Here is a 17,569-nt window from a genome sequence, read left to right as displayed (position 1 = left end):
GGGAACGAGAACCACTGCATTCTGCAGGTGCTGCCTTTTGTTATAATAAAGAAAGGAGCTCGTGCATATAGAGTGCAAACAATGAAAGCTTTTCTTTTTGATGTGACATCTTTCTTGTAAAGTTATCAGCTGGATGATGTTCTGGAGATGGAACTACTTGGCTACGTCTTCACTGCGAGTTTTTCTGGCAGAAAATATGCTAATGAGGGACTCAGCATATTTTCTGCTTTTTTTTGTGCAAGGGGTTTTTGCACAAAAAGAAGCAGTGTGGGTGGGTTTTTTTCACAACCCCCCTGTTTTGTGCAAGATTCTTATGCCTGTCCTCGAGAGGCATAAGGATCTTGCACAAAATGGCATTTTTTTGTGCAAAAAAACTCCGTCCACGCTGCTTCTTTTTGCACAAAAACTCCTTGCGCAAAACGAAATGGCAAAAAATATGCTAATAATGTAGTGATTTATGCTAATGAGTCCCTCATTAGCATATATTCTGCTGGAAAAACTCTCAGTGAAGACAAAGCACTTGAGTAGTAAAATGTGATGTTAGTATGCTCAAGCCCCGCGTAGCAAGCACAGGACTACTAGCAATATCAAACCAAAACAGTAGAATAATAGATCCCTCTTAGGAATTGCATAGGACCATCTACAAAAATCTCCATTATATCTGGTTAACCAAGGATTCCAGGTTGTCACTTCACTACACTCCATGACGTCAGAACTTCATGGAGACTGTGGGATAAAACTTCAGAATCACAGACCCATACCATTTGAATTAGAGTCCCCTCTAACTGTCCATAGTATAGGGCTTTGGATATATTGTTGAGCAGTTCTGATTTCATCCATGAATGTCTCTGTCAACATTTAAGTATAATTCTTATAGGACACTGACACACACACAAACTCTAGCTCGTTCTTTAATAGACATCAAGCATTGCAATGGGTTACTGAGATCTGTAGCATTGAATGCAACTGAAAATGCAATTGAATGCAACTGCAGCTTAAAGTGTAAGACCTGAATCAGTAGAATTCAGTGAACTGTTGAACACGCATATAGAGAAAAGCAATGTATGCAAGATGCTAAAGCATCTAATAGCATTTGTTATTTCCAGGGATCACTATTTGAGTGTTGTAACATGGGTAACTGATGAAAGGATCTGTCTGCAGTGGCTCAGAAGGATTCAGAATTTTTCAGTCCTCGCAGTCTGTGACTTTATGAGAGACAATGGAACTTGGCAGTGTCCAAAGGTATGGAAGATGGAGCTTAATAATCAAATGACTTAAAAAATAAGAGTCAAGAGTGGGATGGAGGGAAAAAAATTATTCAGACATATTTGTGTGATACAGACTACTATGTGAAATATATACTATCATGCTAGTAGAGCTTTGTTTGTTTTTTCCTCAGGACAAACAACATACAGAAGAAAGTAAAACTGGCTGGATTGGCACAGTGAGTATTCAGTTACTAGATTACAACATGTCATATAATGCACCAATTAAAAAAGATTTTCTTACATTTAATTATGGATGTCTTATATTTCTAATGGTATGCTACCCACACCTGATCCATAACTTACCTTGGACAATGGCTAACTGCACACATGTGGCAAAATCAATAGATCTCAATCGGAGTTGTACATAACCCACTCATTTCAATTTTATGGGTTTTGTAACTCTAAACTTTCTGAATTTAGCTTATAACTCTGCCTCCAGTATAGTTTGATTGATCTAGGGGTTGTTTAATGCATGTCAGTGGGCAACAGTTCTCTGGAACTGCACAGTGGCTAGAGATAGCCAGAGCTGTGTGCTTCTGTCAGTTCCCCCTTTGTCTCTGAGTTATTGCCTACAGAGTGAGATTGTGCAAGAGGTAGGTATTCACTCTGCCAGCTGAGAAGTCCTTGACACTAGTGGAATGCTCAGTTAGCTGGACCTGACCACTCTCCTGCCAAAGCTTTGCACTATTAGTGTGGCATGAAGGAGCCAAAATGCACTAAAAGAATCTCCCCTGTTGTTTCTGCACTGGTTTGGAAAGTGGGTCTTTAGCATAACAAAATACGACATCACTTCATTCACATTTATCCCTTTTTGCTCTTAAAACAAAATCCCCCAAACCACAAGAACAGCAAAGTCTTGCTCACTTTTTGTTTTAACCAACTAGATGAAATTTTTCTCACAGCTCTGCTGATTAGAACTCTATCTAACTGCCATTTTCCACATTGCAGGGGGACAGAATGCCAAGTGGTAGAGAGTAGGCACCTGTTGAACTACTATCTGGAGGAAGTGAAGGCTAGACCCAAAAGATCAGATTCGAGGGAGAAATGTGTTTCAGAATTTCTGATGAGAACACAGAATATGCTCTCCACGCCTGCACTCTCCACACATTGACTCTGTTTTAGTCACAAATTCACTTTAAAGTCAGAAAGCAAAAATTAAACACAGTGAGGGAGGAAACAGCAGGGATGAAATCATCCCCAGTACAACTATGAGAGATCATCCCACCTGCTGTCAGATTTGATATGAAAAGGAAAGCTTTAATGCTGACACATTTTGCTTCTATACAGCAAAGGCTCTACAATCAGACAGTTGGTGTAAACTGTTGGGCAAAATCATGAGTCTTTGTGCCATTAAACTAGCAGGATTTTTAAAAAAGAGTCAGGAGAGAGAGAGAGAGAGAGAGAGAGAGAGAGAGAGAAAAGAAGGTATTTTAATTTCACAACAAGCCACAGTGACAGTCTACAGAACTCCACCCTACTGTGCAGTGACTGGCCAAGTGAAATGGATGTGAGGATGCACAGACTGCCTGGATGCTCTCTTTCGAAAAAGGGCCTTGCTTTTCAAAAGTACTGGTTGTAGTCTAGATGCTCTTTTTCAAAAGAGCTTTGCAGTCTAGATGTAGCCAGTAAGTGGTAGGCCAGAGCCCTATAGACTGACACTCTGGCTTGCCATGCACAAAATCTCCATATAGGCAGATTTTACCTATAATCTCATCCAGCCCAGGATAAAATGACATTGGCTGATTAGTGACCTCTTTTTAATTACCTCTTTTTGTCAAGTGCTTTGAGATGTACTGATGAAAAGCATTCTGCATGAGCTGGGCAGTATTGTAATTTTTACTAACCAGAGGGAAAAAGTATAGTGAATTCAAGATCACACAGTACATCACGGTCTCTATATTGATCATGGCCTAGGAACCAACTGTGGGTAGCCTCGGAATGTAAGCCCTTGCCAGATAAGATAAAGGAGAATCACATTTAGCTGAAATAAGATTTCAGTTTTAAATAGGCCTTTGAAAAACTAGTGAAATACAGTCCATGTAGTTTTGTATAAAAATATTGCCAAGCAGGCAGTACTGTACAGAGAAATGACCTTGAGTGCTAATCCCAGTTTATACTACTGACTTACTGAATGGCCTTAGACATGTCACTTTATCAATCTGTTTCCCCATATATAAAAAAAGAACAGTAGGATGTTGTGGGTGATTGTGAGAAGTGGTTATTGTTTTGAGTGTGTAATACACTATAGAAATTTACTGTTATTTCACTGGGAGCAATTTCATGCTTTTCAGGTTTGATGTTTGTTTGCTTGCTTGATTATTTCTATATTTAACATACAGAGTCTAACCCAAAGCCCTCAGGAGTCAATGGAAAGACTCCTGTTGATTTAAATGTGCTTTGGGTCAGGTCTGTTTTTGTTGAATGGTTTTTTCCTCAGTGACAACATAAAAATACAAGTGCCAGCTTTAGGTTGTTTTGAATTGTAAAGCCACTTCCACACAAAATTGGACCATTTGCCCTTGAGACATAGCTTGTTTTCATTGGAAAACGAAGCCATTTTTCAATTGAAAAGCTTGCAGAAGATAGGAGACATGTTAATGAAATGTGCCCAAATTCATAAACATGCAAGCCCCCTCAAATGTTACATTTAGCAATTAGCAGTAACACGTACGCCACGATATTATAAAGTGACAGGGAAATAGTAAACCTGAAATCCTTACATCTGAAGGGGAGGTGGAAGCTGGTGGGTGGCAGGTTGCTAGTGCACCGGAAATTCTGTTGCTGAAGAAACAAATGCAACATGTTGGCTATATTTACTTCTAAAGATGGTTGCTATAGGTTTCACACACCTAATGAAAATAGATTTCCCCCCCCTGAACTGACACAGCATTGTGCGATATGTTTACTAAGATACATGACGTGCATGTTAAGAAACTGTGAATTCAGATGTTGCGGGAATCCCCAAAACTAAAGGTTAACATTTTGTTCTTCGGTTTCTATCATCTGCTTTAAAAGGTTTGTTGTGTTTTTCCAGTTTCAGCCTTCTGACCCTTACTTTGCACCTGATAATGTTGGCTACTATAAAATTCTAAGCAATACAGAGGGCTACAAACACATCCACTATATTAATGGCAGCGGGGTGAGTAATAACTCCTAGGACAGTCATTGCTGATTGACATTTCTTTAGACCGCCATGGAATTTACCTTTTGCCTCCCTTTGTTTTTAGAGCAGAAAACCTATTACAAATGGAAAATGGGAAGTCATCAGTATAGAAGCTGTAACCAGTGACTTTATGTGAGTATTGTAAGAAAATCAATTTAATAGTAAGTCTTTACAACATAGTACAGGTTAGTGGCTGTTGGAGAACCTGCTAGGCATCTATCTGTACCTTTATGTGCCTCAGTCCTTTTGAAATCTACTCCTTGTGAATGGAAGGGAGGCTCTTGTCTTCATGGGGGGGGGGGGTTAGTCAATAACATTTAGTGGAACATAAAGGATTGATTCAGGTGTGCGTACATATGTACATGCAAACTCTCACACAATTCTCAACCCAAATCTCTGGATGCAAATGTGTGTAGAGTTCGAAAATATTTTTATTCTAGACAGTTCTGAACTTTGCAGTGTTTTCTTATCTTTGAGATACATGTACACACGTGTATACTGCTCTACATATTTGACTGTAGGCTTTTCCTACAATGTATTGTTAAAAGATATTACAGTGTCTGTGAAACATCATGCCCTTTCTTCAGATGCAGACCAGAAATTGTATGGGGGCAGAGGATGCAGAGGCTGTTCTACTTTTGTTTTTTTTCTGCTTGACTATCTTGGGAATATTTAAAGCTTAAGCCTTCTGATTCGAAAAGAAGTTATGCCAGGGGCAATTTTCTTACTTGGTTTCAGAAAAATTCTCATTTTGTTTCAGTCTCACATTAAATTCAGAAATGCTCTTTTTAGAGGTCCCAGCTTATTTTGAATGTTTTCTTCTGTAAAAAATATTTAGAATGTATTTCAGAGGACAGCTGTCCCCTTAAGTATTGTTAAAATTCAAGTGAAGAATGATGCATTCTTTACCACTTACTTCATAGTGTTGTAAATTAAGTACAATTCCATTTTAGTCAGTAGAGATAAAGGAGTATGGTAAGAGGAGAATTGGATTTAAAAGAGAGAGCATGTGTTTGTCAAACACAATAAATAAGGTAACTGTTATAACAAATATACTTAGTTATCAATGTAAAACAGAGTAAAACTACATAATGTAAAATCCTGTTCAGTCACTTGCTTTGTGACCACTATATAGAATAAAGAGCAAGAACATTGAAGCGTCTCAAGTTGCTCTTACTTGTAACAGCCCAACTAACAACCCCCTGATGGTGTCCCGAACAGTTTAACCCATACAGTCCTGCATATGTTTTTATCATAGTCTCTAGCTCATGGCTGTTTGTAATGGCTAATGGCTTCTTTCATAGGATGTGACGCTTTTTGCACATTGATTTCTTGCAGCTAGTGCCTTTTTATAAATTCAGGTGCAATAACAGCTCCTCTAATGTGCACATCTTTGTAAAGTTACCTACTGGAGATGAGCAAGTAGGAAAGAAGTTTTCCCAAATTGTGTATGTCTACACATCAAAGTGAATTTGGAATAACAGCCGTTAGTCTGAATTAACTTCCATAGCATCTACACAAGCAAACCGCTATTTCAAATTAAATTTGAAATAGCAGGGTGCTTAATTCGAGTTAGTTAAACTTCATTCTCCGAGGAATAATGCCTAACTTGAATTAGCTAATTCGGAATAAGCGCTGTGTAGATGCGTATTCTGAAATAGGGGGCCTCCAGCCTTCCCAGTTTCCCCTGGTGGCCACTCTGGGCCAAACCAGGAAAATTCTTCTCCCTCCCCACAGTTCCGGAGCCCTTAAAGAGGAAGACTCTGGTCACAGTGTCTGTGCCAGCTCCAAGCCTGCCGGCCCAGAGCCAGCAGTCACTGCCCCGACTCCGTGGCCCCAAAACATGAGCCAGCAAGCCACTGGCAGCCAGCCCTCCACTGCATCCCAGGAGTAGTCTGCCAGCTCCCAGGAGCCTGCCAGGGACCGTAGAAGGTGGGAGCCTTCCTGGTCCAGGGCGGAGATCAGGGTGGACCATACTCAGGTTTGGTGGGATGCCCCCAATGTCCATGATCTCCACACTAGACAGAGGAACGCAGCCATCTATGGCAGGAAAGCTGCCAGCCTGGCCACCAAAGGCCACATGCGAACCCAGGAGCAGGTTTGCATGAAAATCAAGTTGGTCTGGCAAGACTCCCAACCCTGACCCCTTCCTCACCTTGCCTCCCCCTTCCAGCTCCATCCTCCCAGGTTTCTCCCTCTCCTCTTCCACCCTCATTCCCACCCTAGTTTTGGTCAATAAAGAGTTCGTTTTTGGCAAAAAATGTGTTTTTATTTGACATCAGGAAGGGGGGTTAGGGAGGGGTAAGTGGAAGGAGGGAGGAATAAGGCACAAGCCCCCAGTGGGGCACACCAGGGAGGCTCTTAGTGCTCCTCAGGGTGGAAGCTCTTCTCCAGGGTCTCCTGGATACTGACAGCCCCCTGATGGACCTCCTGGAATGTAGCCTGCAGAAAGTTCAGCCAGGCTTGCAGCAACGTGTCCACGAGAAGCACTAGAGTGCCCAGGGACAGCTCCGGCTCCATGTTGCAGCGTGCTATGGTATCCTGAGTGAAGGCAACGGAAAAAGGGAGCTCCTAGCTGGTGAAAACCAGCATAATTCGTATACTGCCACCTCCTCAGCATAAGAGAAGTGCTGGAGTAGACATGGCCAGAGCTGTCACAACAGCTCCTAAAGACAAATAGAGACTGGCTAATGCTGAGGCTGCTTTAAGTTGCAGCAGAGGGCAAATTGTCCCCCAGCTGCCTCCGGGATGGGTGGACAGCTCTATGTCATCATATGTACCAAGCCCTGCACCAGCACACCCCAGATTCTGTTCCATAATTTAAAATATTGGCAAAAAAATAATCAAACCATACAGAGTTTTTTTCTGCTTCTATGTAAACTTTTCTGAACTGACTTAGGCTTTACCATGACATGTCTCAATGTGATCACCATATTTTCAGTTGTTCTCTTTGCTGTTTGGTAATCTGCTCTGCTAGTGTTTGCTATTTAAGAAGGTTGACCTCCAGTCTTGGAACATCACAACCCTTAGCTTTTGGGATTATGCTTGTTCCTTTGATACGCAATCCCAGCTATAAAGACACAATTTAGTTATTTCTGTGTAGTGTTTCTGTCTTGCACTCAGATGCTCGGTGGCAGCATTTAGTGTGACCTCTGTGTCAGACAGACAATAACATGAAAAATGCAAGCCAGGACTTAATGACATTTGTGAAGGAATCTCTTCTGTCCCTCAGCAGCAATCCTGGAACTCAATAAAATCTGTGAAAGAGGCCAGCCTTACCTGATTTTTTTCCTGGCACCAACCATGATGGGAGGGTTATTGTTCAGCTATACCAAAGGAAGGACAGGAGATATTTTATATGGTTTTAATCAGGCTGTAACGTTATTATTAAATGTCTGAGACTATCCAACAGATAAGTGTGCAATACAGGAAACCTTATCTTCATTACATAATTAGCCAGGTGGGTTCCATCAGTTCCCCCTTTTTTCCCATCCAGGTTCACCCCAGCCAATCCATTAATTGGGATGTTACCATTCATACCTCCCTCTCCTAGGAAGGTTAAGTTGGGCTATGAGAAAGGGGACCGGCTCCTTGAGGTATCAATCATAGAAGTCCTAACACCTCCTTTCCCTCCACTCCATTCCTTTAATGAACACCTTTTTTTTAAGTCATTTTCTAGGCCATGTATCTGGCCACTGGCCATGCACTGGACTTCTGCTCCACACTTAAGAGTTGAAACATACAACCTACCATACAGCTCTCATGCCATGCAGGAACAAAGCCACTCTGAACCCCCTGTGTGGAGAGCAAATAAAATCCAACCCCACCTAGGCCAATCTAGTAGTAAGAGAAAAATTCCTTCCCAGCTCCTCTTATCTTGACCAAATCTGATATTTCATCACCCAGAGGAGATGGAAGGCAGGTGCCTCCTCAGCCTGCTGAAGGTAAAAGGCTGCCCCTTTTAAACTTTTCCACCGATCTGGTTCTCAACAGATGCGTCAGGGTTAACACACTGGTGCCTTGTCCCCTTTATCAGCAGTTTGCCTCTCTCCCCTGCCTCCCAGCCATAAAGAACTGTTCCCTTCATTTGGCCAGACAAATTTCCACCTGTTTAGAGGGGTAGTGTGGGCTTACAAGGGCGTATAATACTCCTTTCAGCTACAGTGCCCAAAGACAGGGTTTGCGCTCTAGTTCAGGGTCTGCCTTCCCACTGCTTCCCCTCAGTTTGCATTAGTCTTTGCAAATGCTACTGCAGGTAACAAATTACTTGAGTTTGGCAACTTTGATGTAAAATACATAAAATAATGGAAGGCTATTTTGGCTAGATATAAATATGAGCACCACAGGATAGCTCATATATTTACCTATATTAAGCAGAGGTCTGTTAACTTCTCTAAATAAAAATTAGATGCAGAAAAATGTGATTAAGCAATATCTAAATGATCATTTAACCTTGTGTAAATACACTATAAATCACTTATTTCAACCAGTCTCTTTGTTTTATAGATACTACATCAGTAATGAATTTGATGGAAAGCCAGGAGGAAGAAACCTTTATAAGTATGAAGCGTATTACATTTCCTAATTTAGGCATGGAGGGAATATAATGAAAATTGTACACAAGTATAGTAGTGATTAAGATATTCAAAGTCCATTGATCCTATGTGAGAAAGTTCATTAAAATATTTTAGGAAAACAAGCTGTTAAATAAGACATGTTTCAGAAAATGGAAGTATTTATTTAGAAGATGAAAATGCTCATTATAATATTGGTATTTTAGAGTTTTGATTATGATGTAAGTTGCAGCATTGCCTTTTAGTTTCTGTTTGTGCTGCCATTAACATCAACTGGACTTTTGCTGTTAGGACTGGATCTTAGCACTGTATACAGTGGCATGTTTGTAAGGAAAACCCATAATAATGTGAAATGCATTGTTACAAGGGGGCTCTGTTCTACAGAAGTGCTTATGCATGGTTTGTACAGAGATATGTCTCTGTAAAAGACACAGATTCCATCTGGCATTGTTTAGTCACCTGACAAATGTGGTGACTGAATGAACATTTTCAGAAATGTCATTTACCTTTGAAATGAAACTTTCCATCACTTTGCAGAGTGTCAGTTGGAAACAGTCCAACTACACCTAAATGTGTGAGCTGTGATTGGGACAAGGACAGATGTCGATATTATTCTGCATCCTTCAGCAGTGATGCAAAGTATTATCTGCTGAATTGTTATGGTGAGTATGACCCACACTAATAGCTATGAATGTGACTCAGTATTGAATTAGGAGGAATTCAACCAGTGATATCTTTGGTACATGCTAAAGAACAATGATATGTTTTCACTGGTATTTCTTTGGATTTATGCAGTATTTAACAGGGCTGCCTACCCAAGACTCTAAGCACCCGTCACACAAATTTATATCACAATATTCAGCAGAACTCACTCCCTAACAAAACGTACACTTCCCCTCCTCCATGTAGGTCTAACAATCCCCATCTCTGAAGCAGCCTGTGCAAACAGATGCAGCTTGCTGTGTGCTCAGAAGGGCAACAGACTAGGGTCAGTGGCATGAGCCAGTGCTGATGGCTCATCATGAAGAATGCGCTATTACCAGCCCCCTTGAAAACATCGTAGAGGCGACATTCACTTCAGGGTCGTAGTGTGGAAAATAGTTTCTTGCCTTCTTTGATGACTGGTGGTCCAAAAGAATCAGTGGCAGAATTCCATAGACTTTTTTATTTCTCTGGGAGGGAAGATACTGCTATGAAGAGCTGTATATTGTCAAAGGACTTGGACACTCCTTTGCCAGCAAGGCCAGTGATATGCTTTTTAGGGAAGCAAAATCCTTGTTTAGCGGGAGTAATATTAGGGGAGAGATGGTCAGCCTATTACAAAGACTCCCAAGAAATATTTAGTGACACTCTGAACTCATCTCACCTCCTGAGTCACCAACCTACATGCGTGCTGGAAAGTTATAGGGATGAATCTGAAACACCTCTGAGTTTTGAACTGCACATTGTTTTACGGTGATGAAATCTTATGCTTTCACACTTCACCTCTCTCAAACATGCAAGGGGGAGCCTGGGGCTTCTGTGGAGAGCCTTTGGGGAGATTCTCTGTGTCCTTATCAGGCTTAGATAATCATCCGAAAATTCAGGGATTTACCCAAACTGAACATTTTGGGACTAGTGATAGAAATGTAGCCGTGTTAGTCTGGTGTAGCTGAAACAAAATACAGGACTATGTAACACTTTAAAGACTAACAAGATGGTTTATTAGATGATGAGCTTTCGTGGGCCAGACTCACTTCCTCAGATCAAATAGTGGAAGAAAATAGTCACAACCATATATACCAAAGGATACAATTAAAAAAATGAACACATATGAAAAGGACAAATCACATTTCAGAACAGAAGGGGAATGCGGGGGGGAGGGGGAGAAGGAAGGTAAATGTCTGTGAGCTAATGGTATTAGAGGTGATAATTGGGGAAGCTATCTTGGTAATGGATAAGGTAGTTGGTGTCTTTGTTGAGCCCCCGCGGTGAGTGTCGAATTTTAGCATGAATGACAGTTCAAAGGATTCCCTTTCAAGTGCAGATTTGAAAGGGAATCCTCTGAACTGAACTTGTTTTAAATAACTATTTGATCTGAGGAAGTGGGTCTGGCCCACGAAAGCTCATCATCTAATAAACCATCTTGTTAGTCTTTAAAGTGCTACATAGTCCTGTATTTTGGGACTGACACTCCCCTAATTAGTATTACAGGATCATGTTTAAGAAGGCATTCAGCTAAAACACTGATCTTGCTTGGTTGTGTCAACAGGTCCAGGCCTACCCACTTCTATGCTGTTCAGAAGTAGTGATGATAAAGGTATTTGATCTTCTCTATTTTCTTTTGCAGTACAGGTTCAAGTGTAGTAGATATTGGGTATCCTTTAGTTTTAGGGTATTTTCACTTTTGACAGCTTTCATGTCCTTTGTAACTCTAAGTTTTTTCCAGTAGACTGAAATAAAATTCATTGGAATTCAGTCAGACTTGTCATTTATTTCTGCTGCTGTTTAACAAGGTGTATTCATTTTCATCAGTGATTTAAACCAATAATCAAGATAACTTGTTTTAAATAATACATTTTACTCTTTTTTAAATTTTTAGTTGTTTTCCTAAAGAAAAGTTAATTCTCATTGGTTGGTAGGCCATTAAATCATGTTGATTTGTAACTAACAATAGCGAATTTAATGCCTCTTTTTGCTAACCAAGAGCAAACATTATATATATAGTTAGTAAGCAATTTTGTAGCTCAAAGTTTTGTTTGGATTCCTAATTTTTCACATTTTTAATTTGCTAAAAAATAGTGAATGATGAATTTCTTGGTTGCTAGGTAAAGTTATACTCAGGTTTTGTGCCAAGATATATTTGGATAGAAATTAGTGTACAAAACAAGTCCTGATAAATTGTTTTTTGTAAATAAAACGATCTTAAATGTGTTGGATACATAAGGAACAAAAAAGCAAGTTTATGAAACTGTTTTGCATTTCAAACTGATTTATTAAACAAAGCACATATTAACAGAAGCAAGAAATTTACAGGTTTTCAAAGCCAGGTTTTTAAAGGTAGTTAGGTGCCCAAAGATGAAGATAGCTACCTACTGGGATTTTCAAAAGCATATTCACACCCAGTGTCCATTGAGTTCAATGGGAGTTGTGTGTTGCACTTAGGTGCTTTGGGGCTAGATTCATAAAGGGAGGTCTATATTAAACTTTGTGGTGCCTGACATTTAGGTGCCCTGCCAGTGGGTGGAATTCACAGCTCTGAGTTAGGTAGCCAGGCTCTCTGTACAATGCATGGGGAAAGTTAGGTGCCTAAGAATGAGATTCACAGAAGCAAGCAAGCATAGTGGAGAACTATCTGTCAATGCCATTGAGTGGGGTGAGCCCTAATCCTTGCCCTCAGAGGGAACTAGATGGCTAAATCTGGGCTATATGGAAGTCCTTCTCTTTGCTTGGGATTCAAAGCTGAGCGCCCTGCATGGAGTTGGGTGTCTAACACAGGTCTGTCAGTTTCTCAAGGAGAAACAGAGTCATCATGGGGACCAGAGAGGGAGCAAGCATGGGTCTCTGACTCTGTAGCCCAGTAGTTTGGAAATGGACATTCACCTGAGAGGTGGAGGACCTAGGTTTCAGTTCCTGCTCTGGTGGATATTTTGTTAGACATTAGGGAACAGCTTCAACAGGAGAGTTTGAGGTCTATCCCAGAGCTTGCATGAGCCAGCAGCTAGGGCATTGCTGCATGAGGCAGAATGAGAAATCAAGGTCAGGTCTCTCATACCCAGAATGAATGCTCTGACCACTGGGTTAGCGTTTCATATTTTGGCTGTATTTTGTGCATGGTCCAATTCATAGATAGGCTTTAAGATGGGTTCTGAGCACATCTATTAGATCAGCTCCTTCAGTTGAGATAGGTGGGAAATATCTAGCTTGTGACTTCAACCAAGGCTTAGGTGTGAGTTAGGCACCAAATTGTGCAATGGTTTCATGACTGACGTAGCTTCTCCAGTGGCAGAAATTTACAGTATCCTTCCACTGCCTAGGGGACTTAATCAGTGGAAATTTAGGTTCTCCACAGTTAGGTAGCAGCTGAGCAGGGGGTATATGGATCTAAAATTTGGATTTAGGTGTTTAAAATGGTAGGCACTGAAGTCCTACTTGTGAATCTAGCTCTGTACATCCCTCTGCATCTTTAGGTACCTTTGAAAATCTGGGCCCTTATGCTTCAAGGCTTTAGAGCAATAATAAATCTCATCCTCTCTCACCTGCTTTTTATCCATGGATTAGGAAAGGAAAATAAGCTCTCCTGCTTTTTCTCCTCACTGCCCAATCAGTTTCTCAACTTTGAATGAACTAGTCCAAATAAAGAGCATATTTGTGAAGGGGTGAATCATGGAAGTCCCCTTGAAGTTGTCCCCCAGTGTGCTGATCGTGTCACTGACACCTGCCTGCCTACTCTCTAGGGCTCCATCCTGTCCTGTTGGAGCAGATCCTCTGATCATCCCAGGTTACTGTCCCTCCCCACACAGAGCAACACAGACACTGAACCAGTTCAGCTCTGGGAGGACTCAGCTCTAAGGGAAACCAACCCCAAAGAGACCAAAACTCCCCAAAAATCTATCTTACCCTGTGTAAAAGTTTTATACAGTGAAAGCTCAAATGGTCAGACCACTTTATCAATGAAAAAAAATGCACAGTGGTTGCTCCACTCCCCCACCCACAGGTAACAGGTATTTACACTGGGCTTGATAATAAACAAGTGTTTTTATTACAGGGGTGGGCAAGACCACCTCCGCAGGCTGGATCTGGCCCACCAAGCTGGTTGATTCAGCTCATGGCCACCTTGTCACTCCCTTGCCCCCAGGACAATCGAGACCTGGAGACAGGGGAGCATACGAAGTCTTCTCCCCGCCACCTGGGGCATGTGGCAACAGAGGGAACTGTTCAAAACTGCTGGTGGTTCCCTCTAGGCAGTGCACACCCCTGGCAGGGAGGAGGCAGGGGTGAGAGACTTTGAGCACTACCATGTCCTCTGGCCCTGAATGGCTTGGGCGGGAGGAGAGCGTGCAATGTTTCCTTCACTCTAGGCACCGTGTGCCCCTAGCAGTGGAACTGCCAACTGTTCAAAACAGCTGGCAGTTCTCTGTAGGCATCAGGGAGGCAGGAGCAACAACTTCACATGCTCCCCCACCCCCAGGCAAATTGGGATCTGTGGGCAGGGGAGCATGGGAAGTCTCCTGACCCCTCTCCTTCCACATGAGGCCCCACCCTTTCCAGGGCAGTCCGCAATGACTTCAGAAATGTGTGAAGTAGCCCCTCTTCAAAAATTATTGCTCACCCCTGTTCTATTAAGTACAAAAAGTAGGATTTAAATGGTTGCAAGTGAAAACAGTCAGGTCACAGTAAATTACTAAATCAAAATACACTTAGCTAGTTCTAATCCATTCAATTTGTTAAATGCAAATTCTTACCCTGCGCAGCTGTTCTTATCTCAGGTAAAGAACTTCAAGTCAGAGTTAATCCTTACTTTGGCTTGTGTCTACAGCTTTTCAGAATTCTTCAGGGATTTTTTAGGGGGGCCAGCCAGTTTGCCAAAGATAGTTGAAGACAAGGGCTGATTGCTTCCTATTGCTTAATAGACTTCCCCAAGTGTGTAAATCCTTTGTTTGGCACCCTCCCCATTCCCAAGGACAAATACAGTTTTAAGAGGAATTCCAGTATCAGGAGGCACGGTCATATGTCTTTCTAGGACCGATCACAGTTTGGGCTTATAGGGCAAACTAGACTACTCACAAGTCACTGGTTTAAGTGCTGAGTCATTAAGTTTACGGGGTATCAGTAATGGCTTTCATTAGCACATTTAGAATTATAAACAGATCCAAACTTCATATTTTTAACTTCACATACAAGAATGACACATGCATAAAAATAGGATATACACATTCAGCAGATTGTAACTGTAAAACTGACATGTTAGATGACCTGTTTTGCATAAAACATCTTCTAAGTTATGCATATTCATATTCATAAACTAACTTTCATAAGGCACGGGGAGGCATGACAATATTGTCTGCTAGTTAAACTGACACCAGAAATAATAAAAGCAAAAATTCTTCTGAACAATAGAAACCAAAAGTGCTTACATTTAGAAATATAGAAATATCAGCATTTGCTCTATTGAAAAGACTGCCATGTAATGCATTAAATATTTATGTTTTAATTGAGTTAATCTAAAAAAATTGAAATGTTTTCCCAATTGTGTATATAAGTAAGAAAAACCAGCAATTGGAACTTTTAATATTTGAAGAGGGCCCCACTATAGAAAGAATGTGGATGCATATGAAAGGGTGCAGCGGAGGGCAGCCAAAATGATTAGGGGACTGGAGCACGTGATCTATAAGGAGAGGCTAAGCGATTTGGACTTATTTAATTTGCAGAAGAGAAGAGTGAGGGGGGATTTGATAGCAGCCTTCAACTTCCTGAAGGAAGGTTCCAAAGAGGACAGAGAGAGGCTGATCTCAGTAGTGATGGATGGCAGAACAAGGAGCAATGGTCTCAAGTTACAGAGGGAGCTGTCTAGGTTGGATATTAGGAAAAATGATTTTTCCAGGAGAGTGATGAAGCACTACAATGGGTTACCTAAGGAGGTGGTGGAATCTCCATCCCTAGAGGTTTTTAAGTCTCAGCTTGACAAAACCCTGGCTGCATTGATTTTGTTGGGATTGGTCCTGCTTTGGGTAGTAGGCTGGACTTGATGACTTCTTGAGGTCTCTTCCAGCCCTAGAATTCTAATATTCTATGAATGATGCAGCATATTTGTATTTATTTAAATGATTTTAATAGAGTATAGTAAATGTTGGTCTTAATGTAGATTATCATTTCAGATTTGATTTTCAACAAGTTTTTAAAAAGGAAAAAGGTATTTAATTTAAATTAAAAAATCATCCTTTGTTGTCCACCTTCTTGTTTAGTTAACAGAACTCTGGAAAACAACACAGATTTGAATAGTACTTTGAAGAACATTCAAATGCCTTCCAAAAGAATTGATACCATTAGTCTGAATGGATACAGTAAGTTAAAAATATCTTTTAATTCTTCACCATTTTAGGAAAGATGTAATATATTTTTAAAATCTTGGAAAATCCTTGTCTAGAAACTTTATTAAATATATTTTAACTGCAGACTAAGGTTGTCTTTATTTGGTTTCTAAAACTTTTAGTTGAGAGAGAGAGAAATAGTAAACAGTGAAATGGCAGCACTGGTTGAGATCAAATGTAATCAAATCAGCTACTATCCTTGACAATTTTCTTTTGTAGAGTCTACATCCATGTACTTTCTTCATGGTGACATTGTGGGTAACTGCTGTTTTAGTTGATAATATATATGGTGGGTAGAAAAGGCAAATCTAAAGGATAAAAGTGTTGTAATGCCAGAAAGGTCCTTGTAGAATTGTATTTGGTTTGAAGAGATTACTTGCTTATGGTAATTTCTTATGGCAATTTCAAGGCAAATTTAGGGTGTATCTAAATTACACCCCTCTACCGACAGAGGGATGTAGATTAGGCACATTGCTAATGCAAATGAAGTGGGGATTTAAATATCCTGTGCTTCATTTGAATAGAAATGGCCGCCACTTTTTGCTAACGCGGCACTTTGCTGGCAAAAAGCGGCAGTGTAGACGGGGATCAGTCGACAAGGAAAGTCTTTTCCGACCGATCCTGTAAACCTTGTTGCACAAGTCATAAGGGATTGGTTGGAAAAGGCTTTCCCTGTTGACTGATCCCCATCTAGACTGCTACTTTTTGCCAGCAAAGTGCAGCGATGGCAAAAAGCGGTGGCCATTTCTATTAAAATGAAGCGCAGGATATTTAAATCCCCACTTCATTTGCAATAGCGATGTGCCTAATCTACATCCCACTGTGGGCAGAGGGGTGTAATTTAGACACACCCTTAATGTGGCTGGCTTGTCTTCAAAGACAAAGATCATGGTGGAATGGTACTATGATTCTTTAAAAATAGATGCAGAATCTAAACTTCTGGAAATCTTGTTTTATTAAGGTCCCCAAGTCAGCAAAACAAGTAAGCAAGCATATGTGTAACTTCCAACATGTGACTAGTTCCATTGAAATCAGTGGGAATAACTCACATGCTCAAAAGTATGTATGCTCTCCACCAATTCAGAACTTTCTGAATAAAATAACAATGAGTTAATGCTTAAAGAATTTGTTTATAAGTGGTTATTACGGATGTTAGATATGGGGTTAAATTATCCACTAGGTGAATTTGTCACTAAATCTTTCTGGTTTGGATTTGTGTCATATCAAGGAGCATGGGACAGGGGATTGCGGTCCAGGAAGAGGTCTGGGGGGTGCAGGAGGGCTCTGGGGTTTGGGGTCTGGGATTGAGCTTGGGTCCAGAAGGGGGCTCAGTGCTGGGGCAGAGGTTGGTGTTTGGAAGGAGAGGAAGAGTGTGGGCTAAAAGGTACTTACCTCAGATGGCCCACAAGCAACCAGCAGGTCTAGCTCCAAGGCTTGGGGGTGGCCAGCTGGCTCTGTGTGGTGCTCTTGCCTGCAGACAGTGCCCTAGCTATG

At 41.0% G+C, this 17,569-nt stretch overlaps 1 protein-coding gene across 1 annotated transcript in view; it reads left to right on the top strand.

Annotated features, from left to right (window-relative positions):
• Positions 1-17,569, top strand: part of DPP4 (dipeptidyl peptidase 4) — a 76,188-nt gene that overhangs the window by 34,904 nt on the left and 23,715 nt on the right. The window contains exons 11-18 of the mRNA XM_006114841.5: positions 1,107-1,242; positions 1,400-1,444; positions 4,303-4,407; positions 4,496-4,563; positions 8,938-8,991; positions 9,543-9,667; positions 11,257-11,304; positions 15,950-16,048. Of these exons, the coding sequence (XP_006114903.3) occupies positions 1,107-1,242; positions 1,400-1,444; positions 4,303-4,407; positions 4,496-4,563; positions 8,938-8,991; positions 9,543-9,667; positions 11,257-11,304; positions 15,950-16,048 (680 nt within the window). The remainder of the gene's footprint in view (positions 1-1,106; positions 1,243-1,399; positions 1,445-4,302; positions 4,408-4,495; positions 4,564-8,937; positions 8,992-9,542; positions 9,668-11,256; positions 11,305-15,949; positions 16,049-17,569) is intronic.

Source organism: Pelodiscus sinensis, chromosome 7 (assembly GCF_052426305.1).
Source record: "Pelodiscus sinensis isolate ZL-2025 chromosome 7, ASM5242630v1, whole genome shotgun sequence".
NCBI classification, from domain to species: Eukaryota; Metazoa; Chordata; order Testudines; family Trionychidae; genus Pelodiscus; species Pelodiscus sinensis.
Note: the sequence above shows the minus strand (reverse complement) of the source record. Positions and strands in the feature narration are given on the sequence as shown.